Source organism: Toxotes jaculatrix, chromosome 19 (genome assembly GCF_017976425.1).
Source record: "Toxotes jaculatrix isolate fToxJac2 chromosome 19, fToxJac2.pri, whole genome shotgun sequence".
NCBI lineage: Eukaryota > Metazoa > Chordata > Actinopteri > Toxotidae > Toxotes > Toxotes jaculatrix.
In genome coordinates, this window is record NC_054412.1 from 17,603,569 (window position 1) to 17,631,563 (window position 27,995).

Consider the following 27,995-nt stretch of genomic DNA (forward strand, 5'->3'; position numbering starts at 1 on the left):
CATCACATCACGAAAGATAAAGCTGCTCCAACCTTAGTTTCACATTACATTTGAGTGTACTTCATTCACTTACAATTCTTAGTGCTTTTGTTCGTTTGAGTGTTGCAGTTTTTAAAGGGAGGGTCCAGAGAAAATATTTAAAAGTATATATTTAAAATTGGGCATTGCTTTTTTAAAAGGTAAAACATAAGGTTTGACCCCCTTCCCCACCCCACTGATTTGTGTACAGTTCCAAATGTGGCAAATATGATGAATTATGATGTGTCATTCAGAAAATACTGATACTGTTTTCTTCTCCTATTCTCCTAATCCTTTTCTTTTGACTGTGATGGACAGGTAAGTATCATAAATTAAGTATATTTGTACATTTGTTAGCTTATGCTAATTTATAATTTCACCCTAGCTGCAGAAAAAGAGGTCAACCCTAAGAATTATATTCAATATCACTGAGGACGTGTCGAAACTGATCCCAAGTCAGCATCCAAGGGCAACATGTTTGTTCCTCAAACACTAGAGGACAGTATTGTTCCACTGAAAGGAGCCGAAGGAAGCCTGCCAACCTGCTGCTCATTTCCTCAAGAGAAAATCATCACTTGCAAGGTTTGCATTGATAACTTATTGGCTAAAATCAGGGTACAATATACAGAAAAAAGACATTTTTTGTGTGTCAATACTCAGAATAAAGCAATGTTTTTTTTTTGAGGAGATGCAGAGTTTTGGTGAGTTTGAAAATTGAGTTTAATTAATTAAATTTCTTGAGCAGAAAACAGTTTGTGCTGTCTGATCATATTTACATCTGACTGAACCATCTTAAAAGTACAGTGCTGGTCCACATCCAATTTTATTATATTATTTGTGTCTGCTCTGTCATGCTTAGCAGTTACAGGCCTGTCGAACATGATTTGTTTAGTCCCAGATTTTTTTCCAAAATTCCATTTTATAAGGGGAAGCCTATATGTTGGGAAAAAAAGTCCATTTTATGAGAGCTGGACATCAGTTATTGCTCTCATAAGACTACAGACTACAGAGTGCAAAACACTGCTGAAGCTGTAATTAGTCCCATCCACACATGCATCAAAGTGCAGACAACATGATTTTGAATGTAATACCCAGAAGAACCAGTTTTTCAATCTCATTTGGCCCCTTTTTTTTTTATACCCACACACAAAAATATATTCAATTGCACTTCTCTAATTCTTTTATTTCACAGAATGGCATGTAAATATGCTTATTAAGAAGGACATCACGGTCAAAACATTCCTTGTTACTTAGAGACATGAAGAGAGGTGCAGCGAGATGGTGGAGTCTGTTCCTCTGATGACGATGGTGACGTCACAGTTCAAACTGGCGTGAGCTGCTGAAAACATGATTGATTGGTTGGTTGAGGTAACTGGGGCAGGATTCTGTGAGCAACAACAGAAACACGTTACAGTTTGTTTTGCCTCCAAACCCGAGTTACAGGGATGTTGTTGAACCGGCCGCTGCGGCTGCTCCTCATGCCCAGGTACTGCCTGAGCAGCTGGTTCACCCGTTTCTGACTGTTCCATTTGCGGGCAGATTTCCGGACACCTATGAACCCACCGTAGCGCTTTTGTAGGGGCCTCATGGGAGAGCCAATGAGCTTCCTGTACCCATGGCGCCCTCTCTGAAAGCCACCAAAGCGTTTGGATAAGGTGATCGGCTCTAAGCTGTCATCCTCATCCCCTTCTAGCTGGTTGTCACTTTCCACGTTCCTCTCCTCCCTTGACTTCATCTCTTCATCCACCAGACTGAGATCCAGACCCTGCAGGCCCTCCCCCTCCTCAGAGGATTCCAGCAGTGATGAGTCATACTGGACACTGCGCTGCTCGACTGGTGTCTCCTCCTGATCCCCATCCTGGAAACGCTCTGCAGCTGCAGACTGCAGCAGTTCACTGTCAGAGTTCAGGTCAAGAGAGGTCAGCTCCAGCTTCTCTCCTGTTCTCTTCAACAGAGCGCCTCCCTCAGGAAACGTAGGACGGTGCGACAGTTTGACAGCACGTTTACACACCTCCCATGTGAGCGAGGAGGAGACATGACCCTCACACTCTAACAAACACACCTGCAGATGGTGAAGAAAGAGTGATGTGTTAATGTAGTGCATACAAGGATTCATTTGTCTCAGTTATTCATCCCAAAAATGATCTGAGAATTTAAAATTCTGGCCAAAGTCCCATAATTTATGTTTACCTGACACAGTTTGTAGGCATGGCATAGGTAGATAGTTTTAAGTGGCAACAAGGTAAAAGAACTGAGAGACAATTGAAGACCTAATCCATAGGTTCAGCTGCTCTTTAGTTAGGATGCTGAGCCTCTTAGTGTTTAATTTGAAAGTATTGTGTCCAATATCTCATTATGGTGACACAATAGAAGACACTGACACATCATTTGAAGAGTTAAATCCACACAGGTAGCAAAACGAAGGCTGAAAGAAACACATGGGGGCCATGGTGGCAATGACAAGTACTCACTTACCAATAATACATCACTTGTGATTCCTGGACTTTATATGGGTCAAATGACTGCTTTGTCGTTTGACCCATTAGTCATATAAAAAACACTGATCAGTGCAACTTTAAAAGATACTATTGTCCATTTCCTGAGCAAAGGTGAGGGTAAAAAAGTTAATACTTACAGCACAACAGGAAACAACTGAGTCACACACCAGTTCCAGATGTAAGGACATACTTGTCTATATCTAATAAAAGATGTTTGCATCTAGAACTTGAGTGCCTGTTTAATAACAGTCATTAATATATTGCCCATGGTCAACATCTCATTTAGAGAATGCAATCACACTTTTTTTTTTTTAAAAAACCAGAAAGTCTTACTACTTTGCTGTACAACCAGACCCAGGCTGAGAAAGCAGTCTCTTGACCTGGTTGGCATGTGAGTCATGGGAGTTAATGGGGACTTGTTTCTGCAGAGTTCAGCGTACATGGAGACAAGTACAAGTTATGTGCTAATATGAGATGTCCATCATTTGATAAATGTGACATCTACTTCTGCAAAATGACTGACAGCACAAAATTGGAAGAAATTACAAATCAGTTTGAAGGACAGCAGGTAAATGATGTGGTTTGCTGACAAAATGATTACATTTTTTTTTTCTGATTGGCTTTTCAACTTTGGATGATGATGTTTTTGCTCTTAAAATGATATACAGTGTTTTGAAATTGAAGTTCTCATAGAGAACGAGCTTTGTCAGTGCTGAATCACTGACTTGCTGTGCAGTTTTGATGACCTTCCTGTCTCATTATTATGCCTGACAGTTTGAATTCATGCTTGAACTCTCACGGCGGAACCACAACTTTATCAGTATTGAGGTAAGGTCACATTAGAACATTTGAAGTGTGTCTTTTTTTAGCAGAGATGGCAACATTTTTCAGCCTTTGATCAAGGATTAAGATTTTTAGATACCTGAAAATAATTTAGCTCTGATATTTAACCTGCTGACGCACTCAAAATAAGACCCAATTTTTCATTTATACCATTAAATGCAGAGACGCAGTAGATTAGATTTTCTTCCGACAGAGTAAATATATCTGGAAAAAAGGCCACACGCACCGCGCTATAGAGATTTATGCATCCACGTCTCTCCTTTCTCCCCCTGCTTAAACTCTAGAGCCCTCTAAGTTAAATTTCACTTTGAGGTAAGAAGCAAATCCCATTTACTCGTCAAATCTCGCTCAAATGAGATAAATTGCATTGTTACCGGAAAACCTGCTCACATCAAAGGAACGAGAGAAGAGGGAGTTCCGCTGCAAATCTATCAACGGAAATTAATTATCCATCGTAAATGAAATGAGCACACTAGGGGATTCTCCACGTCAGATCAATGGAGCAATCTAAAGGAGTTTATGAGTGAGAGGAAATGTGTGTGTGTGTGTGTGTGTGCATGTGAGCATGCACACAGTCATGTATTTATATACTTGTGAGGCCCACAGGATAAAATGGTTATGGAAATCATCCAGAATGAGGCTGCTTCAAAGATTTCATTTTTATAGAGGAGGTATGCCAGGGTTTGCCCTTAAACACAGCGTTAAGGTTTGAATTGGGTTTAGCTTGCTGTTATGTTAGGGTGAAGAAAAGTTCTCACTTATATATCAAGGGGGTGGACCAATCAGAGAGGTTAAGAGCCACCATTGGAATCTAACTGGCTACTTTTAACCATAGCTTAACTACAGTTTACTTCCTGTAACCATAATCTTTCCTCAGCCTTAACCTTAATGTAGTTGATGTTGTAGAAAGCAGGAATTTTGAAAATGTTGCTGAAATGCAGAATTTCCAACATGGATGTCTTTGTCTGGTGATAGCATTAATTAATATATATCAAGAGGATCAAAACGAGCTGGGAGTACGTCTGGTCAGTGTGGCTGGTTGCAGGTTGGTTTTCATTACATGATAATGTGTCAGGAACCAGCTGTAATATGACATGTTACCTGACCATGCCTGGAGACAAAAGTGTCTACAGCTGCTCTGAACGTCCACACTCGAAGAGTGAAAAGCTGGTCATCATAAAGAGGGGGGAGACATGGAAGGTATTCATAGTGGTGCCCTCAATTATACGCACAATAAGAAGATCAAACCCTGCTTCCTTTCTCACCTCCACATCCCTGCCCAAATGCTGCAGAAGCACAGATCTTCTCTGAATTGTGTAAATAATATCCACAGGGCAGATAATTAGCACAAATGTAAACAAAAGCTGGCATTTACCTCTAAGAATTAGCATTATGTAATGAATGTAGTCAGAGGACGGAAGATGCTTTATGTGTGTGTTGGTATGTGTGTGTACGTATGGGCGCACGCACGAGTGTGTGGTCCTGCATGAATAAATCAATGGGTCCTGACATTATAGCAAACACTGGCAGCTTCACACACACACACTCTTTCAGTCTGGAGTGGGAAACAATGGAATTGCTCAGTGGATTCCATCTGTGGCTCAATGGGAAGGCGGCTAACACAATGAGGAGCTGATAAAATGTGTCAGTCACCGATGTAAGCCCGGGCTGATGATACTGAGAAGCAGTCAATTACATAGTTCTATTACAACTTCCAAAAAGGTCCCAGCTGTCTTTCTCTGCATCATTATCAGCTAAATTAGCCGTCCTACAGCTATTCATGGACGCCCACAGACTATTTTTACCCGCTGATGTGTCTTGGACTGTTTGGAAATGAGATTGTGTGCTTGTGTTGAAGTTTTAGTTGGAGTTCGGAAAGCAATCGCATTCACTCAGTGCAGAGGTTGGTCTCACAGGCCGGTCACGAAGCACTGCACAAGTGCCGTAGATACTTACACATGCAAATAACCCCCTCCAATATCAGACAGAAGCAAAAACACTTCCGTCCAGCTGAAACCGTGTATCTCTGCTTGTTTGTTTGTCTTAGCTTGACTCAATTTACACCTAAAGGGGTCATCACTGATTAGACCAAGCTTGGTAAAAAAATTTTCCACCTTTTTAAAACCACTATATAACAGGTATAACTTACTAGAGGGCTCACTTGTTTCAACAGAAAAATATCCAGATTTGTTTCTGACAATAACAACATGTTAAGGAAACTCCCTTATAGCCAGCAACAAGCAATTATTTGCTGCAACCATCCCCCAACAAGTTATTCCTGGGTTACAGTTAAATTGGTTTAAAGCTCATCATCATCTGTATGGCTTTGGGTCAGCAGAAAATAACACAATTAGATGGATTGTCAAGAAAGTTTGAAAGGCAAAACTTTGGTGATCTCTTGATTTTTCCTCTAAAACGATCACCAAGAAGGAAATTGTAATTTATCCCTTGCCTTTGTATTTTATTCTTATTTATTTCTTCTTTATTGTTTTAGCTTTTTTTCTTCCTAAATCTATAAAAAAAAAAACAGAGCACGTGTGGGACACAGATTAGGTTTACTTGGTTTGCATCTTAGCCACTAAACAACTATAGTGTCCCAAAAGTAAAATCAAACAAATTAATTATTTGTAAAGTTCTTTGCAAGATTGCAAAGAAATAATGATAACAACTGCATGAGCAATACACAATAATCACAGTGTCCTCTAAGCCCATATTAACTCCCATATACACAGGCAAACAAAGGGCACGCAGTACTATCAAGCTGTTCATATTACGTAGATGCTCTTATCAAGACTGAAAATAACTTAGACAAACACAAACACACCTTTATAAGGGTGTTGAAGGCTTGTTGCAGCTGTGCCCACACTGACACACACTCTACAGCGCTGACAAGACGTTCTTATCAACAGTAACTCACGACAACCGACACACACACATACTCACCATGGTGTTACACACACATACTCACCATGGTGTTGAAGGCTTGCTGCAGCTGTTGCTGCTGCTGCAGGAGCAGACCGCAGGCCACACAGTCCCCCTGGCAGTCACTGCGTCCAGGGGCGAAGAGACATGCCAGCAGCACCACCAGGCACCACAGAGGGATCTTCATCGCTCAGCACACCCAGACAGGCAGGGGACAAACAGGAGCCCAGCAGGTAGAGAACAGGAGTAAGGGTTCAAGTGGGAGAATCTGGGAAATGAAGCCTATGGGATCTGGCTCCAGTCTACAGGGAGAAAGCAGATAGAGTGACAGGAATGTTGCATCAATTCTAATTTATAAGGATCATTAGCCGGATTTAGGCAGTCACTCAAAGCATCGGTGGTGGGAGAGTGTTCAGCCAACACCAAGAGATGGACAGTGTAGGAGGGATGGAGAGAAAGCACAACCTGAGGCAATAAATGAGAAAATGGGTATTTTCCAGTGGGCAGGAGGCAGCCACTGTAGGCTGCAGGGTTGGATCACTGATGAAATCATACAGCACAGGCTAGAGATTTGTAAGAATTGATCTGTGGTTGTAGAGATTAGCTTTAAACCACAACATGGGTCATGGCCTGTGGCTACAAGAAACCACAAGCAACAAGTTTAAATATGAACAGGAAGAATAATAGGGGATGTAAGGAGGGAGAGGGACAGAAATATGGGGAATGAGAGGCAATGCTGGAATAAAGCATGCCAAATACAAATACATAAGAGGCCTGAAGTGAAGAAATGTCTGTATTTTAACACCTGACATTGTAAAAAATATGTCAAAGGAGATGTGTGAGCAAGCTAAAGCAAGATAACTGAAGGAATGAATAAGCTCCAGATGATCCCGGTGCCTCTGGCTCTAGCTACAAATTTGCAGAGTGTTTGTTGCTTGACCTCCACTCCCTGACCCCCATCTATCCTGTCACCCACCACTGTATCGTCCAATAACACCAAGATAAGAAAGAAAAAACATCTGCTGAAAACATCATTGATTGCTTCTGCTCGTAGACCACTGCCACACTAGAAACATTCGCTGTAGCTAATGCAGGTTTATGAACCAAGACCAAGGCCACGCTGGAGCCCCACTGTATATTGTGCTCACTAAATTATAAGAGCTTACGAAGTCATTTCATTCTTTTTAATTAACCATTATTGATCCATCCTTCACCACTTGAATTAATTAAAATTGAATGAACTGATTTTTGGCCACTCTGGAACAAGCTAATTTACACATCCATCAGATACAGAGCAACGTTAGTTTTCCTGACCTTTAAACCTTACAGCTGCAGGACGTAAATCCAAAGCAGTTAGCATTAAGAGGCTAAAAGGCTTCAGATAGCTGAAGGGAACTGTAGATTCAGGTGCTAATTCTCTGTCAGTTCACTGTGTTAAGCCTGTTACACCTTTCTTTTATCATTATTTACATAATAATACACTGATATAATAAAATATTGATTACATCAGCCTTAAAGAAAGCCACAATTTCATGAGCAGTACTGGTGTCAGTCTGTTTTAGGAATTCTTTATTACTCTTTTTTGCCATAAATTACTTTCGCTTTCAGGAGCTGATGTAGGAAACTATTTTAGATCTTCGGAATCCAGGTCCCCCTTTGGCAACCTTTCTTTTTTAAAATTCATTTTGATTGTGAACATGTTTGGATAGTTGTGCAGTCACGTCTTATTTACAGATATTGAGATGCTAAATGGTAATACAACAGTATATCAATAGCAGTAATAGTAGGTGCAGTTCAACGGATATGATGAATACCAATTCAAAATTAAAAAGACAACACATTACTGGTATTAAAAATAAGAAGAAAGCTGGATAAAAAAAAAATAAGTTAATGGTTCATTTGTCAATGGATCTGCAGAATTGCTGCATGTAATATCATGTAGCATTAAAGATGAAAAATGTTTTCATGGTCTCAATTAGACCATCTGGTCAAAAAGGAATTTGCACTCATGTTTTCACAGGTCAGATGAAGACAGAGACGAGTGGCACAGGTCACAGCTAGTGACAGCACAGTAATCCCACAGTATGGACATGATATTGATGAGAGTGAGTGAAAATCTTTAAAAACACACAGTGAGTGTTGTATTGATGGTAAAATAAATAAATACGTAAAAACTAGCACAGCGTGACCATTCCTGCTTTACCACATTACCACTCATAGTCAATAGCACATGAACCAGGTCGTGTGTGACTCTGGCCCATTTACAAATATATAAATGGCTTTATGGGAAATCATTAGAGGGACCTGTTTGTTTGCCTTGCTGAGATGTTTTGTGCAATGATCATTTGCTAGCCTGCTGACTAAGCCCATTTGATATTGTTATGCTCTCCCTTAAGTGGCCCTTAATAAGTAAGTTGAACAAATGAGTAAACCAGCAGAGTGTAAGTGAAGGCGTAGGCCCTGGATACGCTCCAGTACCACAAAGATGTGGCTTTCACACATTAATAATATTCCACTAGAATGTAATAATGCAAACATGCATTTGGAGCTTTTTGTCAACACTGTTATTAATGAATAAAAGTGTGCAATGTCATGTTTTCAGAGTTTTATAATTACACAATGGACGTCCATTTGTTCACTTGGACACATTCAGATGTCCAAAGTAGAACACTGTGATTTAGTCTTTTAGGGAAACAATCTGAGGTACAACATATTAAGACTATCCCACAGCCAGAAATACACCTGCATACAGCTTTGGAAAACTTGTACTTTTAATTCCATTTTTACAAAACTGTTTATCAGTATTTCTCAGTATTAGTATTTTTTTTCCATTTTCCCCAAAGGGGACACAAACCACATATGGATTATATAAACCTTTCAAACCAGGTGCAGATGACTGCAAATCTTGGTTTTTTTTCAAACCCATGTATCTATTCAATTTATCCAGCACATTTTGAACTGACTGTTACCAAATTTCCACAGCGAGTTAAGCTGCATTTTTCCATTCACTTTAATTATCCTGCTGATTTGTCGAACTGAGATGTATCTAGCTGCATCTGACTTTTGATGAAGTGGAGAAAGAGCAGTTTATATCTTTGTAAATGCTCAGGGAATGAGTTATCAAAGCACCGCCTGCTGCCATCGCTCCTTCGAATGGAAGCTATTATTGTTAGTGAGAAACAATTGACAAGGATATTAAGAGTTAATGAGCTACACTGTCATCAATCTGCAGCCTTGAGATGTTTATAGCTGCTACAATAGTAATGATTTGTATCGGTCAACTTGTTGACACAGGGTGGGTTGAAGTGGCTCCACATGCTCGATGTTTATTTATTACATACTCACATCTGTTTGCACAGCTCTTGTTCCCACACAGCACAACAACACACTTTACTGCCCAGTAATTTAGCCCATTAGCAGAACAGTTTCCTGAGCTGATTTTGCTGTTTTATGTTGTATACACATTATGTACAGTATAAAATGTGTGTTTGGGTTTTTTTTTGGTTGCCAGTAAATGAAGTATGACAGTAGTGAGGTTTATAGCTGGACTGTGGTATCATGCAGTGCATATGAGAGCTGTCACTTTTTGTGTCTTCATTTTGGGATAAAATAAAAATAAAGATTCAATGCAACCAAAGGGAAATTCACACAGAGCCAAACAGTGATCCGTTTAGGTAAATGTGAACTTCCACAGAGAATAAATTAATACGTGATAAACTGAGTAAGGCTAAGCTCATAGAACAGTGTGATCTGTTGTAAATTAGTATGTTTTGTCATTAGCAGGATATCACCATGAAATTATATACAACATTAAAGCACTTTCAAATTAAAATAAGAACCCAGAATCCGCTCCCCTTTTTTACTACTGAAATACTTCCTTTATATGGGTACAACAGTGATTTTACACAGTAAGATCAGTTTGCTATATTACTATAAGAAGCACTGCTGAAGCTGTGTAAAACAGTCACTGTGTGCATGTTAGCGTGCTGACATTACATTTAGCTCAAAACTTAAATGCAGCCACACAGAGTCACAAGAGCAGCTGCCCCTTTGTAGTGATTTGACTACGAAAGGGCAAACACAATGGACAGCAGCTGAGTTATGGATCATTTAGCAAACAATTAATTTATACCAAAAAAAAAAATACTTCTACCACAGAGATTAGATGAAGCAGGTAATCAGTAGTCTGCAATAGTCAACTTTTTAAATAGACGCATCCCCATGTTTTGGTTACTACACTTTCCTTGGCATGCAAGGATTAGCAAGTGGGCTTGTCACTCTGCCCTCTCCTCACAACCACGAGTCACAACTTTTCCATATCTCAATAACTTCAAATTGAATCTGTGTGACATTTTGAGCCATGAACCTGCACACTCCTCTCTCTGCTCTATTTCAGTAATGACTCAGTTCTTGGTCCTGATATTGCCACAGGTCCATTTTAGCTACCCTTGCTTCTGAATTTGCATACTTTTTCGGCTGTCTTTAACATTTCATATCATTTGCATAATCTCTCTGACAGAGCAGGCAGTTGACTGGGAGCAGGGGGGCTGATATATGTTGTACTGTACACAGCCAAAATGGTGATCGCTGCGGAGGGACGGCCCTTCACGCCAGGCTTTCCCCCAGGGCACTGAGACAGAATAATTCGTCCAAGAGCCTGGGAACTCATTACAGAAAGAGTTGCATTTGAGAATAGATCTTCATCATTTGTAAATATAAAAAACCTTGCCCATCTAAATGAACACTGGCATGAAAGCAAAAAGAAAATGGATTATAACAAAGAGACCCGATGTCCCCCTACTTTTATGAGTCTTTCCATCTTGCACAAATGAATGCTTTTACCCACTTCTGTCCCAAACAAATGCACTGTTTTGTGCTTCCATTAGAGTTAACTAAGACCCTGAAAATGTTACCGAGAGAAAATATTTTTTCCATTGGAATCAAAGAGGAAGCAATCAGAGCATTCATAAAAGGAGCACCGGTCTCATGCATTTGGTTTTGTTTTTTGAGTGCATTTCTCGTCAGAGCCTAAAATACATACTGGGGTAATAATCCACCTGTTTACTGTCCCTCCAGAGACTGTATGAATATTATTAGAGGTGGTGGGGGGCGTCACAAAAGGAGGAGGGTAGCCTAAAAGTTTAGAGAGAGCAGGCGAAGATCTTTTAACCTTTTCTTATCGTCAATTTATTTTTCGTATCTTTTTTGTCTTGTGAGATTTATTGTTATTGTTGTTATATACTGTTATTATATACTGTTTTTAGATATGAGGGGGAGGGCACGGCTTTTCCAAGTTAAGGCGAGAGCACAAAGAAAATATAAATAACAACGTGTGAGGGTCTTGCTTTTTAAAACGAAATTCATGCCCCCTGCCCAACCCCAAGACTTTTTGTACAGTTTCGAAAACCTTTTGGTTTCTCTACTGAATGCGAACAAATGAATGAGGGAGATGAGGGAGGAATTCGAGCAGCCATGCACACAGTGTCCAAAGTTGCAAAGTGAAGTGTATTAATAAAGCTAATGGTGGGAAAAAATTAGCATTAGTGGCTTTAATGAAGGGTGGAGAGGGGGCCAAGGTGTCATGGATGTGAGTGGGGGAGAAGAAAAGCTCCATGCTCGTCTTTGACAAAGCTCTGACTCACTCTATCTCATCCATTAGTCGTCTGCATGAAGCTGAAAAGCACAAAGGAGCCTGCTAATGCATAGATAACCTAGAGGTCTCTCTCTGTTTCCTTCTCGCTCCCTCTTTCGCATCCACTCTTGTTGCTCCATGCTAGCCTCCCTTTCTTCCTCCTCCTCTCATCTCCCAATGTTTCCTCCTCTCCATTTCCACATCTGTGAATTACGGCTGAGATCTTTTATCTTTAATGACACATTGCAGAGGTTTCCAGCCTCTTCCAGTGGTGAGTAGCTCTTAACTTGCTTTCATTAAGGCTAAGCTGGAGCCAGGAGCCACCAGAGATGGATGACATGGAAATGTGGTCACTTTGTAGAAGGGAAAATGATTGAAATTCCTATTCAACCCATTACATCTCATGGACCATTAATGGTACTTGATTAATTCTTGGTAACCTGAGGAGATTCATGAGTGTTTTATCACCTTACACTCTGTAATCACTTGCTCACAACGCGTTGATCTGAGATAATGAGCCAATAAAGTGCGGTTTAGTGTGTGAATGGCGAGCGGAGAAAGACAAAGACAGGCCTCATATTATCCGTTCAAAATTCATAGTTTTTCCTATCTAGTTCTGATGCATTTCCAGGAGGCGATCGGGAACAGTATGACATCAGTAACTGTGTGTCCTTTTAAAGGGTTGGTTGTTCACCAAAGTACAGGGGAGCAGCCAGGGATTTTAGGCCTCCTAAAAAGATTATTTGTCCCCCACCCACCCCACCACCACAGGCCATGCCCACCTTATAACAACACTGTGCAGACAAATTCCCACAGACCCAGCGTTTTAGAAACCCTTGCTGTCTCAGACTTGCAGTCTGTCTCTACCTCTCACCCAGTGTATACTGGGACTGTATCTAGTTCATCCCTCAACAGTGGGCCTTAGAAAACTGAAGGATGGGTGGACCGATGGATAGTTATTCCAAAAAGCAACAACTAGTGGTACTACAGCACACAGAAATAAGAACTTAAACTACTATTATTACTACAATCAACATTTGAAAGGGCTGTTAACCTTCAATGAGTAATACTGAAGTGATGATGTGTATGTCTTAAATCATTTAGTCCTCTAAATCAGGCTCCCTGCAACATATTAGTGCTCATCATGTGGTGACTCATCAGAGCAGCTGAGATACTGTATCATAGGTCACTGATTGCCTGCAATTAGCCTGTAATCTCAATAAACTAATTTAAAATCACAACTCTAATGGAATTCTTTTTGGGTTTTTTCAGCTTCCAAGACTTTAATGGGAACAAGTTCTGGTGATGTGCCATAATGCAAATAATGTTCCTGCCATCTGCAACCAGTTAAGTCACTAAAATCTCTTCGAAACCAGTCCAAAACCTTAACACACAGACACACAATTTACAGGGATAAGAGAGGAAACAGGGAAAGCAGCAAAAGCCCCATATTTGATAAGTGAAAACCTGCAAATGTTTAGATTTTTTGCTTGAATAATTATTTAAACAAATTAATCATTTATCAAAATTGATGTTCCCCTTCAGTTACTTTGTCATTCCACTGCCCTGCCCCAACTCCAGACTCACACACAAGCCCCCCCCCAAAAGAAAAATCTCCCACAAGAATCATGCAACACCACTGAAACCAATACCAAACATGACCACAGTTGTCCTGTCAAAACACAGATAACAAGTCACTCTCCCAAAAACCCTCAGTCTGTGGAGGATTTACACACACAGCCACAGGATCATCTCCCACACAGCAGCGTAAATCCAGCCTGTGCAGCCCCAGATAAACAATGTGTGAAAAGTTTAGACGACCAGGAGCGGGGGAAGGTGCACCTGCAGTTGTGCCCTTCCTCGCAGGAAGGATCCTGAGATGATTAATCTGAGAGAATGCGCTTAATCCGATTTAGACGTGTCTGCCACGGCTGCACCAGATTTCATGATTGTACCTATTACCTGCCCCGCTGCGGCATTCAGGTTCAGTTACTGTCACACAGAATCAGAATTAATAGATTATGAGAATCATAAAGGGAACGAGATCAAGAGTAAAGGCCACTGAGGTCAATATGACGCTGTTTGCGCCATTAAATTCAAGCATATGAAGAAGAGCATGATCACATGCAACAGAGATTCTTCTTATCGTATGAACTCTCTTTGTCTTACTCTGTGCGTCGCCGTATCTGCTGGAAGAATCTCAATTCCCACTGCTGGATAACTACATGTCTTTATCTTGCGTTGTTTTTATTCTTCAGGAAATCTTATCTTATGCAGACTGCAGAGCACACAAATTGAGTGCAAATAGGATAAACTGCAGAACTTTTTTTCTTCTCATATCCCGCATAGACTATAACACTCACACATACACATTTAGCACAAAGATTAAATGGAAATATGATGTGCTTTGTATTCATACTAGGTCTCTTTCGAGGCACCATCATATCAGATCAATTGTGCGTATCATTACTATTGTTTCCTTCAATTGTACTTGCAGCGTTTCTCTTAATTGGGAACATATTAGCACCTGAGGGCAGAGACGCACAACTGGGTGACATCTCTTCTGCAATCATTCCCAGCATCAGATATGTCTTTCATTGGAAAACACACCAACAATCATCTCATTTAGCCCACGTGAAGCTGCGTTAATAGCCCCAAATATTATTCTCAGAGTGCAGTTCCTATGGGTGGATGGCACACTAAACAGAGACAACCGAGCAGTACAGACACAGCGCAGATTTAACTGACACACAGGCTGAGGCTGATGCAGGATTAGATTTGTGGGAGTCAGTGGGAGACGGGTGCTTTAGGAGAAAAAAGGGTGAACCATTCCCCAAAGTTATCCAGGGAGTTGAGGTTATTTTGTTATTTCTTTGAAATAAAACAGACACGAACTACCGTACAGGAAAATGTTTCTTGATGCTGAAATCAAACCAAACCAATGGGAAAACAAAGGTTTTAACACCCCATGGACATGATGGCCTTAATGATTCACTCAGTTCTGCAGTGTTACTTCTCTCTAGCCTCAGACTGTATAGCTGAAATTCTGACGGTTCGTTGCAGCTGACACGGTGTCATCATTGATCTGGTTGCTGTTAAGCTGCGTTGACACCTGCACGAATCCATTGGACATGGAGCCAGGGGAAAGCAATCACGACCACACAAGCTCCCTACTTTTGTAAAGGTGAGGACAGTGAGGCTGGGAAAAGTGGCGAACTGATAAACTGCAAAATATTTGTGCTTAAGGAGGGAGGGCAACCGATGAGGGAACATCTGGTAACTTTGCTATTCTTATTCCTCACTACATCATGAATCATTCACTGATCATGAGGATGATACAAGCAGTCTAAATTAAAACTGACAGAGAGGCCAACAATCCTGTAAACAGAGTAATCACTTCAATCTTAGTGTGGGCAGCAGAAATCCTAAAAGCTTTTGTAGCTGTTCAGTGAGAGAACGCATGTGATGTTCTGGCAAGGAAACCTGTTTTTCACAACACTGACTAAATCAATTGCAAATGAAATTGTGACATTCTTTGCCAATAACACAAAGCGTGATTAGATGAAACCTATTTTCGACTTAGAATAAATATAGAATTGGATTTACAAAAAATTTGATTAATTTTTCTCTTTGATTAGATATTTTTAATTCTTAAAACAACCAGATATTGAGATGCCAGCTATGTAAATGTGAGATTTTTTGGGTATTTTCAATAGAAAAAGTCTATGAGCCTAAGTATATTAACCTGAAAATATTTTCCTTTTATGAAACAACAAGGGCTATGCATTTTAGTACAAAATTTATACAAATTCATTATTAAATTCATTAATTTAACCTACTTAAGAACACAAGTCTCATTGGTCTTATTCACCTCCAAAACACTGTATCTGACTCCATCCTGTAAACATATTCAGTTCTTCATAAAACAATTCTCCAGTATGGAGTCATTTATCTGTGAATGGCACATTAAGCACCCATTTTCTCCCCTGTCTGCGCGGGTATCGTCTTTACTGATAATGGGAAAAGATTATGCACATTCATTACCATTATCATTAAAATCATCATCATACGCTTAGCATAATAGCGCCGTTCAACCGATTCACTTCTCAAGTCTGTTTTTCCTACTTGTTTGGGCTGACACCGGAGCTGCTTTAAGAAGAATAAAGTAGCTTTTGTCACTGATACTTTGAAGCTTTATTGTGATTTATTTAATCTGACATATGATCCTCCATGATCAATCAAAAGAGCAAACCATAAATAAGCTGCTTTCGGAGTGCCATTCACTGACTTCTGCTAAATTCAGCTTAAAAACTGGAATATCTATCTTTCTATCTATGACCTATAAATTTATATGAAACAAATAAATATATAATCTAAATACATGCCACACACAAACACATATATAAATAAATAGCTATATATGATACAAATATGTATCATTAATGTAGATTCCATAATAATTATTTTCATTAATTTATATATTATTTTATACATTCTGCTGGTGTTAGATTTAAGTCATATACACCTCAGCCCAGTGCAAAGTGCAGCTGGTGACTAACTGCTTTCTCAGCATGATCTGGGACTTTCTCTCGTTAATTAAGTAGTTATCAAGTGCGATGCGGGTAATGCTGACGGTGACTGTGGTACCTTTAAGACCGCAGGGAGACAAACTGAGTAATGGAAAAAAAAAAAATAATAAAGATTACTCCAGGTGAGTCAAGGCTTATTTAAAGATTCACCTCCAAGGTCAAAATCCAAATGAACAGAGTCAGAAACAGATAAAGCAGAAACGGCAGACTCAGAAAAAAAAAGGGAATTAAAGAGGGAGAATCTAAACAGTGGTCGTCTTTAAACAACAATATTCCCCCGGGATCTATTAGCCATTGGTTCGTGCATACAAGAGACAACAAGTCCTTTCCTAATTAACTATTTTCACATCTCTAAACAAGTGTCTGTTCTCATCTTTTATTCACTCAGCACCACAGTCTCTCCACACAGGTAGGCTCACACTCATATGCAAAAAAAACCCAAAGTCACACTTGAGCACTTCCTTACCTGTATCTGTGACGTAAAGATATTCTTTCAGAGTCCTTCTGTAGAGAGTTTGGTGGTTCAGCTCGTATCCTTAGGCTAAGGGTTTAAACAACTGAACACATGCCTCCTCTGAGGCTTCTTATAATGGCACACCCCTTCCCTCCTGGCTCAACCCTCCATTCCCCCCCCCCCCCCCCCCCCACCCCTCCCTTCCCCTGTATATCACCATTCACATCACCATAGAGGAGCGTTAGAGAGAGAGAGAGAGAGGGGTGGATTCCCCCATTCTGTTACGCACAATCCCTGGTCAGACACACAAACCACTGCCGTGCGCTGACGTAGGAGGCATTGCCTACGCCACCGGTTTCGTCTTCATTGAGCAAACTAATGGGGCTCTAAAAATACGCATCATCCACCATGAGATTGATCCAGAAGCTCCGTGTCTAAGGTGTCCATAAAACCCACAACCTCAATGCCAACCTGCTGCCAAGGTCGGGGAAACAATGACACTTCAAATAAAATGTTTACTCCAGAAATGCAAGTTGAGTACAAGTGAGAAAAGCAAAGCCATGGAGATGACTGTGGGTCGATGAGGTTGTTTGTGCTGGAAAAGGGTAAAACAACAAGCCTTTTTTTTTTTGGGTGGTGATGGCACACCTGAATAGGAGGCCACATTCTCTTTGTAAATAAAAGAATAAACAATATAGGATAGGGCAGTCAATGGATTGAGCATGCAGCCAGCCTGGGTCTGCAGACAGGAGTGTCAGTAGTATGACTCATGCAGGAGATTTGGGGATGGAAAACAAGACCTGCCCCAAGCTCCTGAGGGGTTTCTCTTCAGACTGTAGTCTGTAACGCATGATGAGTGTTTGGCTAAGGTGATGATGATTATGTCAACCTTAAGAACAATGGAGCAAAAAGTGAAGACATAAACAAGCGGGGGATGAAAATGAGGCTAATGAGAAGCACGATGAAGTGAGCTGAAGTTCAGAATAAGAGGACGAAGCCGGCGATCACACCAAAAACAACCTGTGCTGTTTTAGTGGGAGCGTTTTTTTAAAGGTACTTTTAAGGTACTGGTGAGACAATGTGCAATCTGTTTGTTAGTTTGACTAAAAGCTTTCAAAAACTTAAGGCTCAGTAGCAACTGAGGTTAGTAAATTTGATGGAAATAGCAAAATGACTATGTCTCTGATAACAGCAACAGGAAACCCCTATTTTTTGAAGTTGCACTCCAGGTTCAACTGCCTTCTCATCACGAGCTGGCGTCAGCTTCAGCCCCCCTGTGAAAGTGTGAATGCTGGCCCTGCACCTGTGTGAGGTCTGATAGTGATGGATGAATTGGGTACATAGACAGAGCCCTCGTGCAGCTGAGATAAGAAGCCCTGAAGAACAAGCAGCCATTGCAAGACCTGTCTGTCATTGATATCGCTGTTATCCACTGGCTGTCCAGTGTACATAAATACCTCCTCTGGTGGCCAAGAGGCAGTGATTACCTTGACGACGGTCAAGGCCATGTTTAACTTGGCACCACATCACATTCATACCTTGTAAGTCTAGTTTTGGTATTGATGTTTTGTAAATTTTCTTGTCAATGCATAAGGATGGAGCCATAAAATCCAGTGAAACCCTCTTATCAAATAAAATCTGAAAATAAAAGTTTAAATAATAAAATTAAATTTGAGACAGGAGGATTTCATATGACTCTAGCCATTATATAGTGCTCTTGCTGTCTCACATACACCCTGATGTTTTGCCACAAGTTGATGTTTTGTTCCTGTTGTTAAACATTTTGTCATTTTACGTAATGGCTAAAGTGAACTCATGTATCAGTTTCTAGGGGGGATATTATTGTTTCCGAGAATAATCTTCAAAAAAAAAACACACTCAGTATTTCTGTACTCCCACCAGTGCCAGTGTTGACAAAAAAGTGTCCTTTATGACTGAGCTTTCATCATTCAGTAATTTTCCACACAGATTATAAATGCAAACAACCCTCAATAAGAAATGCAAAATTATTTCCCAAACAGCCATATAACAACATTTAAGCTGTAGAGAATTTCACAGTGAACTCTCCAAAGACGGTTAATTCCTTCTGAAGTGATACAATGAAAATGTATTGATTTATATCACAGTGAATAATCATTCATACGAGCTTTTCAATCAACAGTTCCTTTACCATAAATCAGAGAACGTTATATAAAATGCCTTAATAAGAAAGAAACAACAGCTTTTACTAGGTAGTGCAAAATTTTTATATGCACCATTTGAGAATTGTGAAAGAACGATAGCTGACATAAAAGCAGAGCTTATTATTCATTATTTCTCCCAAGAGAGTTGTCTATAATAAACAACATTTTCCAATAAAGAGACATAAGAAAATATCATTATGTCCCTAAACTTGCGTATACTGTAAGTTCCACTTTTTTGGTTCACCACCTTGACATAACAACTAGATTTAGAGGATCTTTTTGAAGTGTTTTAGTTATGTAATGATGCTGACTGATGGCTCATGGGCCCCCTGTCGAAAGAGTTCATACAACTCACAGACAGCTGGCCGGCGTTTGGCTTGTGTCCGCGGTTCATTTCAAGTCGAACTCCTCGTCTCCTTTCCATCCCATCCAGCTGAGGTGTTTTACCGTCCTCCTCCACAATGAAACCCAATGATGTGTAACCAGGGAGAGGGGGATCTCTGCGGTGGTTTATGGCAAATAGGGACTTTCGCCTGTCAAGACACAATTGATTGTTATTAACAGCAGGGCCGAAAATGAATTTTGCCGGGAAAAGAATTACATTTTCATCCCAAAAGCCGCCTTAATTTTGCATGGAAGAAGAATTACACCTCTGCTTAGAAAATCTGCAGCGTCAACCACCCAAAAACTCAGGAAAGTTTTATTTCAGAGTGTAAGCATTCAGTGGGACATATGTTTGTATATATCGATCACATTGCGTAACTCCCTCGAGATATTATCTTTTCAGTGCCGGCTGCAGTTACCAGGAGGGCATCTGAAACCAGAGGGGGGCCTTTATTGCTCATAAAAACTGTAGAGAATGGACTGTATGAAATCAACCCAGGGCCCACTAATGCTTTAATATAAAGACTCTGGGTTTACACAATAGAGACATGAGGATTGTGGCAGACAATGTGGCAGACTTTCCAATGAAAAGCTGGCTTACTGAGGAGGAAAATCATCATTTGTAAAAGACTGACTGCTGTGAAATTGAGTACGGGATGCCGAGAAGACGCTTACTGATGTTTACTCTCTGTGTGTGGGGAGCTCAGGATAGACCTCAGGATTAAATGCAAGGGTTTTGACCTCAATCAAGGAAATAATTACTGTTGCCCCTCCTGTCGGCGGACTCCATAATTAGCAAGCAAAGCTCCAACAGAAACACAATTAGTCTGAAAATAAAAGTGATTAAAACTATAATTCTTATTGGACTCATTAGGATCGTTTTGGGGTGCCTGGAATGCTTTATTGAATTTGTCGTGAAGTTCTTTGTGGCTGCTTTGTGTGGTTCCCACGAAAGATTTCCTAATAAATTCTCCTGCCAGAGTGCCTTCCATGCCCAGTGTCTGCATCTGTCAAAGCAAGTGAGGGGTGAGATAATAGAATAGAGGGCATTTGCTTCAAGATAAAAACAAGTCAAGTGTGACTGACTCCATCTTCCTCAAGTAATGAAGAGTATTCATGATTGGCATCACTGATAAAAGCTATGGATCACATAAGCACGCACACACATATCACACACACACATTCACATCAAAGCTCTTTTCTTTCACAGTGTGCTCCAGTGCAATGAATCACCATGTTTCCTATTATATTCTCTCTGAAGAACAAACACACACACACACATATAAACATACACACACACACACACACAAAGCTGTTATCTGTCATCACCACTGTTGCTGCTCCTCCACCAAAAAACAGTCGATAGGATACTGATGCAGCACCCACTCATTGTGCCTGTGTGTACAGGTGTGTGTGTTTGATCAGAAGGTCTTTTGTGATGAAATGGGACTGCAGCAATGAGAGAAGTTTGGTGTTTTTGTACTTTCAGAACTTTTTTTTTTCTCAAATCAAATGGCTTGATTACAAAACGGTCCCAGCTTATAATAGACCAGTGATTCAGATTCATCACTTGAGTAAGGCATTGTCAGTATCTCTATCATGGTTTTTACAAAGTGCTTGTCAGTACTGAAAACTGAAGACCCACTGACGCATTTATTTTGGTCTTATGTGTCCTGAATCTACTGAAACAGGCAGAAATACTTCCGACCAGGTTCTACATATTCTTTTTCTCTCTGAACATTTTAATCTATATGGCATGGCCAAATATGTCTGATTAAATTATAACATTTTGTTTCATTTTGTTGCTTTTCATTTTGTGGAAAACCAAACAATGATAAACCTCCCTAACATTGCTATTTGTAACAACAGTACATATAAAATTTAGCGTTTCCATTGGGGTTTACGGTTTGACAAAACATGCTACTTGAAAACTGCATCATTTAGCATTGTAGCTGGGCTTAAATGACTTTGTCATGTTATCCCTAAATGTACATGCTTCTTTAACTACTTTCATTCCTTCTGAAATCAACAGTTCCTTTAAAACTTTCTGTACCTTTAAAAATTATTTAACCACATTATAGTATTAGTGCTTTCACATGTGCACTGTAACCCTGGACTTATCCAGACATTACCTGGAGGAGCTGTATGCTGAGCCATGTGTATGTGAGAACGCAAATGTCCGAATGACTACCTACTTCCTGTTCAACAGAAGCAGCCTGTGCTAGCTTTGAGAATTCGACGGCTCTACTACCAACCAATCACAACACGCAACTTAATTCAATTTAGAGCCAATCACGACGCACGTACACCCAGAGCGGGACGCTCCGAATTTAAACCCGGAAGTCTGTCAAGTTTTGTTGTTCCGCTATTTTGCGACAGTTGTTTATCAACAGTAAAAAGCGATATTCGTTGAATATGGTGTGAAGCGATTTGTCAGTCGCGTAGATTGCGGTTTCAAGACGATTTAGCGCGAGTAATATCAGCTGCAGTTTTGTGAGTAAGTGAAACCGAAATAACGAGATCATCTACTAGGGCTTTGTGTTTCGTTTCCCTTTTAAATTCGTGGATACAGACATCGCCATGTTAAATTCATACAGTAACTATCTTCTTAGGGTCTCGGGTACATACTGAACATTAAAGTTATTGTTTGCATACAAAATGTTGTATATGTTAACTTCAACTTTAAAAAATACGGTCAAAAAGGAGTTATTTTGAGACCAAGTGGCCGACAACGTTTGCAACTTTGCTTGGTTGGGTTAGCCAACACTTTAGTTAGCTGTGTCCAGTACATGTCACTTTTGTTATGGTAACCTGAATTATTTGTTTTTTCGCCTTAGGACTCACATCAGGCCCAGTGAGAGATGGAGGAGCTCTACACTTTGGAGAGGGAGGTAGGACGGGGCAGCTATGGTGTGGTCTTTGAAGGGCATATGGCCAAAACAGGACAGAGGGTGGCTATCAAGCGACTGCCCTGCAGCAACCCAGAGTGCATTGAACTGTACCTGCAAGAGCTATGGGCCATGAGAGCCACAGCCAAGAACCATGTCAATGTCATTGCGCTCCACAGCTGCCTCCTGCAGACAGGGCCAAGAAGCCTGAAGCCCCTAAAACCAGGGAAACTGCCTGTACGTCTAGTTGAGAGCGTGCTGAAGGGCAGTGTAGTTGGAGCACCACAAAGTCAGGAAAGGAATAATGCCCAGTCTAACACCCGGAGGAGGACTAACTCTGTCTCTAGACTTCAAGACAAGACCAACATTGTTCAGGCTAAGCTCCAGGACACGACTAAATCAAATGCATCAGATTCTACAACCCCACAAAGGCCTCAAAACAGAGCCAGAAAGAGACTGGCCCCGAGGGAAGAAGAGCAGCCGGGACCCCTGCGGTGCTTGGCCCTGTGGCTTGTGATGGAGTACTGTGATGGGGGTGACTTGAATCAGTACCTGCTTTCCAGGCCCCCAGATGCCCAGCGCAACCACAGTGTGGTTAGACAGCTCTGCAGTGCTGTGGCCTTCCTGCATAGTCTTGGTATCACCCACCGAGACCTGAAGCCTGACAATGTGCTGGTCTGTGTCACACCAAAAGGCCCAATTGTCAAGGTAGGCACATTTGTTGTGACATGATAATGTTTATATCAGATTAAGTGGCAATATTCTAGAGTCAATACAAATAAATACAATGTGTTGAATAGCTTCAACAAATAATTATTTTTATTATTAATTAATTGCACAAGGCATTATTTTGTCAACAAATTGCCAGAAAAGACCATAAAAGCCTATTCCAACTGCCCAGAGCCTAATTTTACATATTGAGATTTCTTATTTTGTCTGTCTTATTTTTCTGACTGACTGTCTAACTATCCAGAACTGAAAGGTATTCAGTTTGTCACAAAGACCAGTAATTATATCTGCAACTAGACCAGCAACTTGTGTTAGTATAATTATATATTAGTGATAAAAAAACAAAACGGATTAATCAATTATCAGAATGGCTGCTGGTTCATTTTCTGTCAGCTGAGCAAGCAATTAAATGACTAATTGTTCCAGCTCTACTGAACTGACATTTCCACATACAGACCTAAGTCTACATGTCAACAATCAACAATGTCATATTTTTGACATTGGAAAAATTTGACAAAATAATGAGTCAGATGTCAGAGTATAAATTTTTTACTGCATCCCTTTTTTCTTAAGTATCGACTTAAAAGGAAGAAAAACTTCCCTGAACCACATATTTGTGAAAAATGTGCTTCAGCTGTGTGACAGCACAAAGCATCCTGTATTTCTTATTCACTTAAAATTCCTCTCTAACCTCTAGGTGGCAGACTTTGGTCTGAGCAAGATGAGTGAAGGTCTGGTGGACGGGGATCTGACCAGGCAGCACTTCTCATCCACCTGTGGGTCTGACTTCTACATGGCCCCAGAGGTGTGGGGTGGACTGACCTACACAGCCCAGGCGGACATCTTCTCCCTAGGTGTGATGTTCTGGGCGGTCCTGGAGAGAATCACGTTTCTGGAAGAAGGGACCACACAGGAACAACTGGGTGGGTATACAGTGATGAACCAACAGAGGAGATCAGAGAGAAAGAGTCCATGCCTTTATGTTAACATTCAGGGTAACATGTCTGCATTGGCATGTCATGTGATATCCCGCTCACCAGTCTGAGTGTTCTCAGAAAGGTTGGGAAGGTTGAGTGTGTGGTCAGGCAGGTTGATGACGCATAGCACTGAATCAAGTTTGACTTAATTAACTGGCACATATTAAAAATGTCACATACCATACATCATACATTCATCAGCCACGAATGGAACACTCATGAATCTAAATGGCAAGGTGATGGATGATTTATGTAATGTACATTTTGATATGGATCATAGTAGCTATGTTTCTTATAATAAAATGTGACAGTATGTAATAAAGCGTCCCCTATGCCAAAAGTGCAGTTGTTGGTAGATAAAAGTTTATTGAGAATAATCTGTCATTCATTCATATTTTTATTTATTTCACTGTCTCCTTATGCGGCTTTGGGTCCTGGCCGAGTGCTTTTAATAACATCAGCCTACATGAATGAACATTTTGATGGTAATTCAAAGATGCAGATGAGTTGTAATTGTGTAATGCCATTTCATTATTTGTCTTTGTTGTAAATTAAGCTTGTCATACCATAGAACTTTGATGTTGGGAATTGGACCAATGAGAGGCTGTGTGCCAAGCTTTCCAGTACAGCTCTGCAGAACAGCGTTGGGATTTTAATCTGGTTGTTTAATGTCCTTTTTTTCCTGTCAGAACCCCAAGTGGCCACAGGACAAGGAAGCGTCTTAATGTTCAAGAGTGCAGGGCTCTGTTCTGCTCTGCACTCCACTATCAGACAGTAATGAAATGGCTGATACAGATGTGTCATTTTATTCACAGAAATGCGTCTGGCCAGCGGGGGGTATATATAACATTATCCCCAAGGTTAGTGCATGAGAACCTCCCTGAGTCAGGGATACTCCATTAGGGTAAATGAAGACGGTTGTTATTGGGGGAAAAGGGGGGGTGGGTGGGGGGCGAGGTCCAGTGGATTCACACAAAACAAAAAGAAGAAGAAGTAAGTCAAAATGGAATTTAGCAGCCTCGATCACAATCCTCTTTGTCAGTGAGATAATGGGGAGAGACAGCTGGAGACTTTTCACAGACAGATAAAATGGTCCGTTATTTACTTTATCTTCTCTCCAGACCCACACACCCACACTGTTATTTGACGAGGCAGGGCAGCGGAGAGAATACAGTCAAGGAGTAAAACACAACCTCTTGTGTTTGTCCTCTAGGTCTGGAAGCCTGGCACTTGTTGGCTTGTTGCTTGGTCAGTGTAGGAAATCATGGCTCACCTTCCATCAGGCCACAGTGGACCCGACTATAGACTTCACTTGTTTACATCAGAGTTCAGTAACGAGTATCAGCAGAGGAACACTTGTGCGTGACAAATGTGTTAGCAACAGTTTTCCATTAAAGTTAGTTTATACTGAGAGTGCAGAGAGGACTACACGAAACCTTGAGATTAAATAACAATTGATGCGTTTTTAATTACTCTCACAGATAATCCTCTTTAATTTTTTGGCTTGTTACATTTTAGGGATGTAACTAATGATTTTTTTTTTTTCACTTATCTACAAATTTTTAAAAATTAATCCCGTAGTCTAGAAAATGTCAAATAATGATAAATGACCAATTCAAGTTATCAAAGTTTTATCTTTCTTAATTATTCAGATAAAAAAAAACCCATTAATTTCATAATGGTATGAAAGTAAGAAGAGGGAGCTCATGTTGGTACTTCAACTTCACCCAGCTTCTGAGGTCTGATCAGCCACATAGATTTCAAATACCCGTGTATGTGCATGTGTGTGAGCGCAAGAGTGGGATTCAAAATATTTGTCCAAAACTACGGCTACTTATTTATTTTCTGCGGTGTTCTTTGAGCTGCTGATATGAAATAATAATCAGATATTGTGTGAGTGTGTCCCAGAGTGCTTGGAAAACACTAGAAATATGTTTCACTGGTAGTTACTTGACTTGCTTGCAAATACAGATGTGTCCCACAATCACAGAGATCAAGTGGCTCCCTGCAGTGTGTGTTGTTGCTGTCAGTGAGGAACCTCCTGCCTGATGACTTCACTGTGTCTTCCCTTGTGTTTCTCTTTTAGGTGCCTACGTGTGCAAGGGTCGCTCAGGCTGGCTGATGCCGCTGGGTGAAGCTTTGTGGGAGAATGCCGACCTCCAGCTGTGTATCCCTATGAAGTTTAAGAGAGCGCCCCCGCTGCCACCCCCTCCTGGTCCTGCCATGTGCACTCTGCTTTTAGACATGCTCGCCTCAAACCCGGATGCTCGGCCCCCGGCAGACCAGCTGGAGGCCAGAGTGCGCTCTGCTCTCAAAGAGGACTCCCACTGACACAAAGTGCGCTTAAGCAACCATAATGGCTATAACCACTATAGCCTCTACATGGAGATAGCGACTGTGGACCCCCTGACTTCAGTGCTTCCTACATGGGTAAACAATAGCCATTTTGCTGCTGCAGGGAAATGGGTATAAGAAATATGTATGATTATATGGGATTGTAGGTGCTGTTTTTGTCACTAAAACATCAGCCTGGTTTATAGACTGTAAGAGACCACATAAAGGGGAAAACAGGGTTGAACCAGAAGAGGTCCATTTGAACCTTGAGGTTCTCTAATGGGAACCAGTCCATTGACCATGGACCCCAGGACTGCACTGCAGACAGGTCCATATACATATCCAGAGGGACTTAAGCTGAATTTCCTGTGAGCACCATGCTGTTCAGGCCTTGAATGTTTGACATATAAAATGAATTTTAGTATTTATAGAGCTGAAATTAAACGCAGAGGATTGATGCTGTGGCTTGTTAAACGGATCTGCAGGGTTTTGGTGGCGATTCATTATCTCAGCTTTATTTCAGGTGTTCATTTTGACTTGATTTTATTTTTTTGGACACTGAGATTTTTGCTTGTTGAAAAATGTAGCTAAGATTAGTTTTTTTCTTCTTGTTATCTTGGCCCAGATATTTCCACCGCACTCTGATGTAGCACTGATTAAACACTGGGCTTCCAGATATCTTACATATGTAAACAGAGGGAAGCAAAGCATTGAAACTCATGCTCATAGTAATGCAACGCAATACAATAGTCATAATAAGCATTACCCTCGTAACACAATTAAGTCTTATTTGTTGTTGTGTGTCAGTTGTGTGTCTGGTGTTTTTTGACGCCGTAGTACACCACATACTACACCAGTACTAACTCAACACCACACCAACACAAAACTAAAACAAGCTTAACTTTAAAAAATATGGTATTGAATGCAGGTCTAATGCATTGTGTTATTTTTCTGCTTTCTGTTTAATTAGATTTTTATTCATGCTAGAATGCTTGTGAAGAGATATTTATGTATATTCTTTTTGTTTTGAAAGGGTTTCTCATTTTAAAATACTTCCTCTCCATGTCACCACTTTCCTTTGGGTCAGTAATACTTTACCTAGAACTGTACAAGTTGACTCAAACTTTGTGTTTGAGTGTGTGAGCATCTTTGTGACAGTAGAAGAACTAACAGCACGAGAAACACAATGACTAACGATGGCTAATATACCGTCCCCTTGTGAACAGGAAATTAAAGCCAGGCATTAGGATTGTAGCTGATCATATCCATGCTGAGTCCACAACAGCATTTATTACTGGCCACCAATCTTAGTCATTGACAGTCCATATCTTAGATGACTACTCATTTCAGAATTCTTCTGCCCCCACATGTCTGAAAACATGGATATGGGTTACAACATGAACTGTGTCCAGAAATCCTCTTTAAATGTAATTTAAATAAAGATTAAATTCACTAGCACTGTTAACTGTTGTTCATGTACAATTCATGCTTTGCAGTCTCACTGAAGTCAGGAATCAAGGCCCACGTAAAAAAAAAATCATAGT

General features: G+C 40.5%; 2 protein-coding genes across 7 annotated transcripts; one reads left to right on the forward strand and one right to left on the reverse strand.

Annotated features, from left to right (window-relative positions):
- Nucleotides 1-180: 180 nt before the first annotated feature.
- pnocb (prepronociceptin b) lies at nucleotides 181-23,938 on the reverse strand. Of its 3 annotated transcripts, none has more exons than XM_041064905.1 (4): nucleotides 23,832-23,938; nucleotides 19,495-19,672; nucleotides 6,328-6,583; nucleotides 181-2,080 (listed from the first exon to the last, which is right to left on the reverse strand). In XM_041064905.1, the coding sequence occupies exons 3-4, from the start codon at nucleotides 6,466-6,468 to the stop codon at nucleotides 1,427-1,429; spliced, it is 795 nt and encodes a 264-aa protein (XP_040920839.1). In that variant the 5' UTR covers nucleotides 6,469-6,583; nucleotides 19,495-19,672; nucleotides 23,832-23,938; the 3' UTR covers nucleotides 181-1,426. The 3 variants fall into 3 exon arrangements, with proteins under 3 accessions (XP_040920839.1, XP_040920840.1, XP_040920841.1); XM_041064906.1 differs by lacking the exon at nucleotides 23,832-23,938 and adding an exon at nucleotides 21,656-21,699; XM_041064907.1 differs by lacking the exons at nucleotides 19,495-19,672; nucleotides 23,832-23,938 and adding an exon at nucleotides 16,969-17,048.
- si:ch211-63o20.7 (uncharacterized protein LOC566836 homolog) lies at nucleotides 21,892-27,899 on the forward strand. 4 transcript variants are annotated; one of them, XM_041064901.1, is made up of 4 exons: nucleotides 21,892-22,020; nucleotides 22,361-23,119; nucleotides 23,838-24,063; nucleotides 26,204-27,899. In XM_041064901.1, exons 2-4 carry the CDS (start codon nucleotides 22,385-22,387, stop codon nucleotides 26,446-26,448), a joined length of 1,206 nt encoding a protein of 401 aa, XP_040920835.1. In that variant the 5' UTR covers nucleotides 21,892-22,020; nucleotides 22,361-22,384; the 3' UTR covers nucleotides 26,449-27,899. The 4 variants fall into 4 exon arrangements, with proteins under 4 accessions (XP_040920835.1, XP_040920836.1, XP_040920837.1 ...); XM_041064902.1 differs by having other exon boundaries at nucleotides 21,912-22,016; XM_041064903.1 differs by having other exon boundaries at nucleotides 21,995-22,119.
- Nucleotides 27,900-27,995: the final 96 nt, after the last annotated feature.

Excerpts from the sequence above, each read along its gene's own strand:
- pnocb (XM_041064905.1), bottom strand. The coding sequence starts at position 6,468 with ATGAAGATCCCTCTGTGGTGCCTGGTGGTGCTGCTGGCATGTCTCTTC. Across the intron at positions 2,081-6,327 it reads AGCAAGCCTTCAACACCATG|GTGTGTTTGTTAGAGTGTGA; the intron begins GTGAGTATGTGT and ends CACCATCTGCAG.
- si:ch211-63o20.7 (XM_041064901.1), top strand. The coding sequence starts at position 22,385 with ATGGAGGAGCTCTACACTTTGGAGAGGGAGGTAGGACGGGGCAGCTAT. Across the intron at positions 23,120-23,837 it reads CAAAAGGCCCAATTGTCAAG|GTGGCAGACTTTGGTCTGAG; the intron begins GTAGGCACATTT and ends TCTAACCTCTAG. Across the intron at positions 24,064-26,203 it reads GACCACACAGGAACAACTGG|GTGCCTACGTGTGCAAGGGT; the intron begins GTGGGTATACAG and ends TTTCTCTTTTAG.